Genomic DNA, 10,284 nt, shown 5'->3' on the forward strand with positions numbered 1-10,284 from the left:
TTTTTGGTGATGATTTTATCTGTAAAAATCTGATAACAGACGACAGAGACGACAGCAGATATTAGCTCTTCTATGCAGAGACCTGAGAACGACCATGTTGGGACATGTGTGTGTGTGTGTGTGTCTGCTGTCAGAGTCCCGGGGGGGTGAGAGGTGTGTTTGTGTCCATAACAGAGCAGCAAACAGGCCCATTAGAGATGAAAGAGTCTGAATGGAGCCAATCAAAGACGAGCTCAGCGGGAGGCCGTTACCCCACAGACAGACAGCAGAGGAGCACAGACACACACACACACACACACACACACACATAGAGGCCATAATACAATCTGTGTTCACGTACAAACTGTTCCTTTAAATAAATGCAGAAAGACAACAGACAAGAACAGATGTAGACACAGCTCGGCCGTTTAAAGGGCCGGTACACTCAAATAACACGATCAGCTCTTTAGGCAGGTTTCACATAAAAGGATGATGTCCCTCTCACTGAACTTAAAGAGAAATATACTCAACAAGCTCAACATTAAATATAAATATCTTAAATATCTTAGACGTATGAGGCCCGTGTGTCTTTTAATTACATTTTATTTTATCTTGTGTAACTTTATTTATTTATTAACATTTTGGTCTGTTTTGTTGATTTTAATGCATCGTCTTATTTTGCTGTCTTTTAACGTTTGTATCCGCCCACGTCTCCTCAGTTCGTCACTTCCTGTTTCCTCGAGTCCTTTACTTGTCACCCTGTGCATGGACTGTGAGGTGGAGGTGATTATCCTGTTTTAATTCATTTTCTCTTCATGTAAAGCCTGTTGTGTTTCATACCAGTAAAGTCTGATTGATTTGTGATGTCTCGGCGCATTTAAAGGCTGTGAAGAAACAAGGAAGTGGCTGGATTTCAGAGTAAAAGAGTCAAATATGAATAAAACTTTAATTAATTTACATAAATAGATAACTTTTGTAGACATTATAAAAATATTGCAGCGTGCAAACGGTGCGGCAAATATAATGAGGATGCTTTTATACAGAAAGTTAAGTTAAACAATTAAATCTGAAGAAGTTTCAAAATAAGACAAAGCTTTTATTTTGAAAAGGGAGTCTTATTTTAAGCTGAGCACCAGATATTTTATTTAAGTGATTATAAAGCTGTAGTTTTACACAGATCTGTTTACACATTTTGTTTTTATCTTTCTTTACTGACTTATTTTGTATTTTTAAGACTTTAAACCATCAAAAGAAAAGTGCTGCAGCTTCTGAATCAAACTGAACGTTTGAGGAGCAGCTTGTGTGGTAAATAAGTCCCGGCGCAGGTACGGAGGAAGAGCTGCGGCTACACTGCAGTTAAATGAATTTACATTTACACAAACTACATCCTCTGTCCTCTCTGTTCTCACAGGAGTCCAGACTCGCAGACTCCTCGTGGCTCCTTCACAAACTTTTGCTTCACACATTCGGTGTCAGAAACAGTCACGTGTCGATGGTGATTATTCAGAAACAGAACATAAACCCGTCTTTTGTTATTGCTTTCCCCTTACACGAGCCTCCCTGTGTGCAGTGTTGTGTTTAGGTTTCATTCAGCTAAACTGTCTGAACTGTAAAAAAATAGATGTTATAGATGATAGAGGAGGCGAAGTGCGCACATGTCACAAAGCCTGGATGTGAGAGCAGACGGAGGTGCGAGCTCGGACGCGGCCTTTGATGTTAAACTGGTATTTAGAGGTTAATGAGGCTGTTAGGAAGAGGTGAAGGAAACGCCCCGACTTCACACTCACACACGGGAAATGTATCTGCAGAGTCCGGCCTGTCCTCGGCTCTACAGGAGGATCTCTGACTGTTACATATATGTGTATATATATATATAGCATGCAGGCCAAGAACACAACAGTTGAAGGACTTATTACGAGAGTAGAAGAAGCATGCAGGTCCATGTTAAAACACCACATGACAGGAGGCAGAGCTGCATTTAAACTCCACTCAAAGACTAAAGAATCTTCAGATTAATGTAGTGAAAGTATCCGCAGTGAAAGTGCTGGTGCTGCACTCTAAATACAGTTTAGACAGAGGGGTCGGGCCTCTCCAGATAAATACGAGGGGGGAGAATTATAAATGGGAAAGAGTCGAAAAAAAATAAAGTTCTGATGAAGAAATTCCTGATATTTTTATAATTTTTCTTTTAATGTTTTGGTTCTTTGTAAAACAGTGGATCATGTTCAGGCCGAGCGTCTCTGTGGTTGGACGTAGTCGTCTTCTATGTAAAACACAAATCGTCGGCATCGACAGGCGAAACTGCGTCTGCGTAGACAGCGGAGCCTGCAGGACAGAACAGCGCCGTGTGTGTGTGTTTGTGAAACAAGCGCTGTTAGCTTATACCTCGCACACATTTGCTTCCACAACGCCGGACCGCTGTGTAAACTTTGTGTTACACACTGAGGCGGCGTTACGCCAGCACTGCTTGTGCGCAGTGTAAAATGTTAAAGGCGGAGCTTCGTGACGGCGCTAAAGGGCTACTGATTAGTTATATATCTCTGCAGGAACCTTCCACAGCCAGCAGGAACTGTTGGAGGATCTCAGTTTCCACCAGAGTCTAAATCAAGTCCCTGCGACTGGGTAAATATTTTCCAAAAGTACTGAGACTTTGACGGGAAAACTCCTGATTGTTCAGGTTTGAAAACCTGCAGCTACAAACAAGTTGTTCCAATGGCCATACATATCTCGCCGTTCCTCCTCTACTCTGCTACTCGGGAACAGGACGCTGCAGGAGCCCCATTTGTCAACAGAGCTGTCAATCATGAGGCCACACCCCCTTTTTACAGCATCAAATAACTAATTAAAAGTAAACGTGTCAGAAAAATGAACTCTTGGACATAAATCAGCATGATAAGAACTAACTATAATGACAGAAACCATGTTGGAGAAAAATGTATTTGACGTGTGTTTTGATTTTATACTTTGACTCATGTCCCATCTGTTAACATGGAGGAGGCGGGCTTTATGAGCTATACTGCAGCCAGTCAGCAGGGGGCGATAGAGAGAGTTTGGACTCACTTTGAGGGAGCTGTCATGTTCCGTCTGTGGTTTGTTCGTTTTGTGCTTCCACACATCAGAAAAGATGGACTGACATGAAAGTCCTGTCCCTGTTCATGCAGAGTTGCTTTACATGGTGTCATTGTGGAACAGTCGCATGCAAAATCCAAATGTTAAACTGCCGTCATATTTTAAAATGTCAGCAGACATTTAAAAAGGAGAACATAAAAGGAACCTAAAACAAGCAGTACCTGGTACTAATGGTTCTGGGTATTTTTGGTGGAAATGAACTATAAACATCTGACATTTAACAGAGGCTTCAACGAAAGGGAAATATTTTTTGTAAGAGTTTCCAAGTCAAACGGCTGGAAAACACTTAATTTAATCTTTAACGAGTTGTTTTTTAAAAGTGAATCTGAATCCAGGACGAAGAATGTGCAGTGAAAAGTGGAATATTTCCCTCTGAAAGGCGGCAGAGCAGAAAAGTAAAGGAGCAGGAAATGTAAGCACTCATGTAAAGCACATCTTTCTTTAAGTTCACTTCTTGGTATCTGGTGGTCTCGCTCTCTCTCTCTGTGGTTTTCATCTGAGTGAACGTACAGATAAGGTGATGAGGACGTTAAAGGAAACAGGTCACTGGGTCCCAGGTGTGTGTGAGGAAACGCTCCTCTTACACAAAAGAACACAGCTAAACATGTCAACCTGTATGAAGCCGTTTCTTTTATATCTTTTATATACATTTCATTTTTCTTCTGTCGTAGTCTTTGTGTTTTATTCTGCACGAGTCAGAATTTGCTCCTGATACTCTTCACATTTACACGTCTGTTGTTTTTATACGAGTGAAGTCAAATCTTATCTGAAGCTCCTGATGAAGCTCGTTTCTGTATGTTTTACAGTGCAGCTCTCTTCTTCTCTGATTGGATCAGACCGTCTCTCTTTGAACGTGAATCACAGCTGATTTAATCCAATCACACTCTGACTGTCTCTGTTTCTGTCGTTATAGTTAGTTCTTATCCTGCTGATTTATGTCACAGTGTTCATTTTTCTGACACTTTTAATTAGTTTTTTGATGCTATAAAAAGGGGGTGTGACCTCATGATTGACAGCTCTGTTGACAAATGGGGCTCCTGCAGCGTTCTGTTCCCGAGTAGCAGAGTAGAGGAGGAACGGCGAGAAGAGACGTAACTAACACGAACACTACAGTCATTGAACTTTCCATCAGCGTGAATATCTGCTTCAGACCGACACAAGAAGCTGTTCTGCTGCAGACTGAGCCCACCTGAGGGCTCCAACACGCCAAGGACACCTGAGGGCTCCAACACGCCAAGGACACCTGAGGGCTCCAACACGCCAAGGACACCTGAGGGCTCCAACATGCAGGGACACCTGAGGGCTCCAACACGCCAAGGACACCTGAGGGCTCCAACATGCAGGGACACCTGAGGGCTCCAACATGCAGGGACACCTGAGGGCTCCAACATGCAAAGGACACATGAGGGCTCAAACACGCCAAGGACACATGAGGGCTCCAACACGCCAAGGACACAAGGTAAAGGTGTGTGTCGGGTAGAGGAAGGGGATAAAATCCTCCTCCTCACCTGCAAGTCTCTACATTCCCTCGCCTGCCATCCCTACACCCCATCCCGGAGGTTCAGGCCGGCTCTCCATCCCTTACCCTCGCCTCCAAACTGTTGGGGCCCGAGCCTTCAGTGTCGCGGCCCCCCCTCTCTGGAACTCTCTGCCTGCAGAGATCTGCAACGCTGCCTCCCTGGACATTTACAAAAACACCCATCTGTTCCCCGCGGCCTTCATGTCCTGACGAAGACTCTGCTGAGTCGAGACGCGCTGACTTGATCCATGTTATAATAAAGGATTTTTATTCGACACCAGAGTGCCTCGGATGCCTGCTGACTGCCTCTCCACACCTTGGATTTGTTTACCGACAGACAGCTGGTCAGTCTCGGCCTTTGGACTATAACTCACCGCCTTCCCCTGTTTTCAGTGCTACTTTAATGAACCTCTTTCTGCCTCATTTGTTTGCTTGTTTTGTTCTGTTGTCTGTTCGATATTTACTCTGTAAAGCGGCCATGGGTTCCGTGAAAGCTGCTTTATATATGTAAGTTATCATTATTATTATTAAATCATTCTAAATGTCCAGAGTCACTTTAAACACAGTCAGATGTTTGGAGCCGATGTCGGGTCCAGACTGAAACGTCTCAAAACGCTTGTTTTTGTGGACTTTGAAATAAACTTTTATTAACACATCTTGTTCCCCAGAAGATGTGTCCTCTGACTCTTCCTCTAGCGCCCCCTTGAGGTTCACATCTGTGTCTTTTCATGGGATTTGTTCACATTAAAAAGGAAATTACCAGACTGAAGCTTAAATCTAAACATAATTTAATGTTAAATATCAGCAGTGTAAGAACAGATCAGCAGATAAAATAATCCTCCTCTTACAGGCACGCGTGTTGTGGAGGTAGCAGCAACATCACAGTATTAACTCCGTGTTTTTGGTAAAATCATCTTAAAAGCGAGGCCATATAATTTGATAAAACAGATTTGCAGTAAATCCTCCGTTCAGTAACTTTTTGTGAGAACAGCTTTAAAGGGTTTAACCCGTACATACAGTGTTTCAGAAGTCTCAGTTTCAAGGGGTCAACAACGATTCAAAAGCTGGGACACCTGTGGTACCTGAAGCCACATACCCACACCAACGCAGCCCTCCTGTAATCATTTAAATATGACTGTTAGCAGAAGCTATGTCGCCCTCCCCTCCGCCTCCCTGTGGTACCGTGTTTCCTCGCTTGTCCCTCCTGCAGCAGCTCTGATCAGGCGTTTCTCTCCGACGGAGGAATGAACTCCAGCCCAAGATGAGCAAATATCTCCTCCTCTGACGTCGCTCTCAGATACCGACTCTGTAAGAACAAAGAAAATGACATCTTACTTCTTTAGCAGGAAAAAAAAGACAGAAGAGTTGAAGGTGTGCGTTCTCACCTGTTTGCTGTCAAACAGAGCGTGGCTGCTGAGAGACATGGCCTTCTCGTGCCCCGCCCACCGCCGCAGCTCTCTCTCAAACAACTACAGAGGACATGCAGTCAGCGTGAGTTTTATTTAAAGTCAGTCAAACAATGAGGACGTTTATGAAAGCTCACCTTGGATCCGGTCCAGCCCAGCAGAGCGAACGCAAACTGGCTGATCGGAGAGACGACGAGGTCCACCCTCACAGCTCGCCAGCGTCTGTGTCCCGCAGGTTTTGTCTTCTTTTCCACTTCGCCTTCATCTTCATCAGACGCTCTTTGCTGACCAGTTTGGCTCTGACTCACAGCGGGTGGATGTGACTGTGGATCTGCCTCTGTGTGGGCTCCATTAAGAGTTCTCTCGTGTGTTTCTTTCTCCTCGTCCAGTTTAAAGACAGAGAAGCACCTCTCGAAGCGGTCCATGTTGGAGGACGGCCGACCAGGACCGTCTTTAGACTCCAGGTAAGAGTTTCTCGTGGTTTTCTGGTACAACAGGAAACCCTGGAGAGGCAGGAACACATCATGAGAGCTGAACCAGGATTTTTAAAATTCAAAACTATGAAAAGCATCTTCGAAACAATAAGGCAGGACTCACCTGTGCTTCCAAACAGGAGACCAGCTTGGGCATCAGTCCCACCTCTCTGCCCTCCTCTGGGTGAGTTATCAGGAAGTCAACGTCATGGCCGGTCTGCTTCCCCCTGGAGACGGTTTCAGAGGTTTACATTTAACTGTTTTATAGATTACAAAAGGGATGATCTGCTGCTTCCTGCTGTGTGTTTCCTAATGTTTAAACAATACTCTGTATGTTACTCAACATAAATACTGCTTTATATTTATGTCCTCTCAACCACTTTTACTTGTTTCAGCTTTGTTTTGAAGAAATCAGGTTTTAAATAAATAAATGAATAAATAGTTCGCTACACATGCGCAGAGTGCACCCTGGGAGTTACGTTTTAACGTCCAGTAAATTTTACTGTCAAATAATCAGATATTTCCAAACTGAACTGTTCATCTCTCGTTTTCATTTATCTTGTTGTTACTCATGGTTACCCTGTTAGTCTTGAGCACTTTGTAACATGTAAACAACATTTGTCTTGTGCTGTTGATTGTGTGTGTTAAAGGAGGCTGACTCACTGTAACCACGTGTACATACAGGTACAAAGTAACCTGACCTGTATCAGAGATTTAGCCAGAAGAATTTGACGCTGAATCCGGCTGCCGCAAAGCTCAGACGACAGGGCTGAAATTATCATCTTACGTCCGCCTTAAAGACGGTGTTCGTTTTAAAGACATAAATTAGTTTCCTCTGATCCACATGTTTTTATCACTTGTTGAAGTGATTGGTCCTTGAACCTGTCAGTTTGCAGTTACATCCACTCTTCCTAGCCGAAATGTTTTTTGAGGGAAAGCAGAGGCACAAGTAGCAGAAGCAACTTTGTCTCAAGAAGATTTTAGAAAACTAAAACAAATGTCTAAATGTGTCCTGAACAGTCATTGGATACATTGAATGTTGGCGATTTACCTTCTGAACCCTCCAATCAGAGTCATCTGTGCCCCCGGTAACACAGACAAAACAGCTTTCTCCACAATCTCTCCGATGGCGTCAGCCTCTGCTTTAGTGACCGGCTGGTTCAGGTCGTCGTAGTGCTCCAGACCTGAAAGATAAAAACATATTCATTCATTGGGAGTTTTATCAAATACAGTACAAACACACGAGATAAGAGACACACACCTGCCTGTTGAGCTCGATTGAGTGTTTGTCCTGAATCCTGTAACTGTCGAAGGTCGTGTATCCCGTCTCGGATCCATCTGTCGGCTGTTTTTGCTCCGACTCCAAAAATACCTGTTAGAACCTAAAACACAGACGAACGCACAGAGGAAACATCACATCTGTTAGGGACTATTTTCTGTGGTGGATTAATATAAAGCATATGTAACATATCAGAGTTGTCAGTTAATACATTCACTGTTGTTTTTGGTCTTTTTCGTGGGTTTGTAGAAAATACAGAACATCACCTGATTGATTCAACACAACTCACTGTCTGACTGTGGCCACTAGGGGGAGCTAAAGGGAAAACAAGATGCTCAAACAACTGATCAGACTTCTCCTGTAAGATTAACTTTAACTCTTACTTGTAGTTTTATTACTAATCTGTCCAGTGATTAACAAGTTGAAGAACAACATATCATGAGATGGTAGTTGCATATGTTAGGATTTAAAGCTTCTATGAGTTGTTTCCAAATGAATCTCAAATTGTAAAACTCTAAGAAGCACAACTAGAATAAAAATGGCGACACTGGAATGGATCTGCAAATAAAACCTTGAAAAGGAGCATGCAGATGATGGAACATTTTGCAGAACTTACTGAGACAAAAACAAAAACATTAAGAAAAATCTGTATATGAGCACTTTTTATTTTGTCTCTGATCCGTTTAATTATCGAGCGACCCTTCAGATCGTCTTAGGGAGTTTGGAGCACCGTGACAGATCATCAAACGTACCTTCAGGGCTTTATATCGCTCAGAGCTCTTTGTAGATTCAACTTCACTTGAAGCTCCGTTCTCCAAAATGTCCTACGAGAATAGAGAATAAAAAGTGCATCATCAGATCTTGTTTGAGTGTGAAGAAGGGTTAGAAAGCTTTAGTGACTGACTTTGATGACTCTGAGCGAGTGATCCCCGAGGCAGGGAAGCCCTCTGAGCTGCGTCATGCTCGTCACTGTTTCAGGGAGAGACTTCAAGATGGCGGCGGCTCGTCGAAACGCGACCCCTCGTCCTTCCTCGTCGCTGAGCTCGGCATTTTCAGCGAGAAGCGACAGAGCGTCCTGAGACAGAAAATACAACCTCAGACTTTGTCAGTTTAAGACAACCAAGATGTTAATTTTATGTTTAAGTAATAATATTTGAGATCTGTTTGTTTGGGGGACGAACAGTGAGGACTGTGTTGTGGTTCTCCAGAGTGGTCCTCCTCTGACAGGCGTAGCTCGGTACAGAGAACACCGCCACCTCCTCTTTATTAATCTGCTCCTCCTGTAAGGCACACAGTGATTAACAAGACCAACAACTACAACTCGAAATACACAGCCAGGATTTACTAAAATAAAATGTACCTGAAGTTCATGTCTGTCCAGTATTTGCACAGGATGTCCTGCTCGCATGCTCTCTGTGTACCAGCTGATGTCCAGGAGGTGAGCAGAAGATGTTTGACCTCTGACCTGTGAGTCGAGCCACGTCCTGACCTCCGCAGCAGAGTTGTTCTCAGATATAACGTGTGTGACACTCTCACTGTGGAAAGACAGGATTCAGCGAGTAATACACAGGCTGAGGCACCTCTTAAGGAGATGATGTTGTTTTATGTCACTTAACATTTAATTAAACTTAATTAAAGGTGCTCTTACCTGAACATCTCCTCCACCTGAAATCCTTTCTTTTGGCCGAGCTGAGAGAGGAAAGATCTTCGACTGGCTCCCATTTTTCTTTCCAACAGGAACAAAATAACCTCCGGGAACTTTACTTTATCTCCACTGCTGTCAGCCCCAGTACTCCCAGTATGAGAGGAGACGACTTTTCTTCTCTTTAATGGCACCATGTTTCACTCTATGGTTTAATAAGACCTTACACCATCGTATAATACGCTTGTAATAAAGCATACAAGCATGAAATCTCCATGGATTGTATGAAAAAACTAAATACTTGATTTGTTTTGGGCTAATTCTGGAATTAGCTGTTTACTTCTTAACAGCTAGCTTGATTTAATAAAGCTATTTATCATTAAAAAAGCTACAATTGTTCTTCAAATGCTACGTATCCGTTAAGTTAAGGTGTCTACCGTAACGCACTTCATTTTCTGAGGTAGAGTAGAGAAAAAAAAGTCTCTTTAAGCAGCAAACTTCTGTGAAAGTGTACCACCGGATGCAGCTGTGTTCCGGCGCCGGCTGCACCTGCGCGTTACCAAAATAACTCCGACTGGAAACATGCGCTGTACACTCAGGCTGCCTGGTATGGAAAAAATAAAGAAAAAATACTTAACAAATGTTGGGAACGATAAAAACATAAATAAATCATGGCTATTCTAATTTTTTAATGCAACCTTATCATATAATCATTTTTATTTACTTTTAATTAAGAATTTTTAACAATATGATTTATTTGTAATTTTTTACTAAAATAGACTTTACTAGATAGTAAAAATGATTATCTCAAAAATGTTGGTTTATTTTTATTTATTTTTTAAACTACTATCAAAACA

General features: G+C 42.7%; 2 protein-coding genes across 2 annotated transcripts in view; both read right to left on the minus strand.

The window, feature by feature from the left end:
- Positions 1-4,410: 4,410 nt before the first annotated feature.
- The window catches only part of pargl (poly (ADP-ribose) glycohydrolase, like), a 119,667-nt gene continuing 113,793 nt past the window's right edge, over positions 4,411-10,284 (minus strand). Inside the window, exon 17 of the transcript XR_011309183.1 lies at positions 4,411-4,431. The gene's annotated coding sequence lies outside the window, so the exon portion shown is untranslated. The remainder of the gene's footprint in view (positions 4,432-10,284) is intronic.
- Positions 5,443-9,929, minus strand: polm (polymerase (DNA directed), mu). The gene is made up of 11 exons (XM_069673415.1): positions 9,434-9,929; positions 9,146-9,320; positions 8,967-9,065; positions 8,690-8,860; positions 8,538-8,609; positions 7,768-7,888; positions 7,558-7,690; positions 6,631-6,733; positions 6,171-6,536; positions 6,013-6,096; positions 5,443-5,933 (listed from the first exon to the last, which is right to left on the minus strand). Exons 1-11 carry the CDS (start codon positions 9,622-9,624, stop codon positions 5,847-5,849), a joined length of 1,602 nt encoding a protein of 533 aa, XP_069529516.1. The 5' UTR covers positions 9,625-9,929; the 3' UTR covers positions 5,443-5,846.

The sequence above is a fragment of the Semicossyphus pulcher genome, unplaced genomic scaffold (assembly GCF_022749685.1).
Source record: "Semicossyphus pulcher isolate SPU_LCO1_2020_fin unplaced genomic scaffold, fSemPul1.0.p SCAF_22, whole genome shotgun sequence".
In the NCBI taxonomy this organism is placed as follows: Eukaryota; Metazoa; Chordata; class Actinopteri; order Labriformes; family Labridae; genus Semicossyphus; species Semicossyphus pulcher.

Excerpts from the sequence above, each read along its gene's own strand:
- polm (XM_069673415.1), bottom strand. The coding sequence starts at position 9,624 with ATGGTGCCATTAAAGAGAAGAAAAGTCGTCTCCTCTCATACTGGGAGT. Across the intron at positions 7,889-8,537 it reads AGCGATATAAAGCCCTGAAG|GTTCTAACAGGTATTTTTGG; the intron begins GTACGTTTGATG and ends TCTGTGTTTTAG. Across the intron at positions 6,097-6,170 it reads TGGGCTGGACCGGATCCAAG|TTGTTTGAGAGAGAGCTGCG; the intron begins GTGAGCTTTCAT and ends TGTCCTCTGTAG.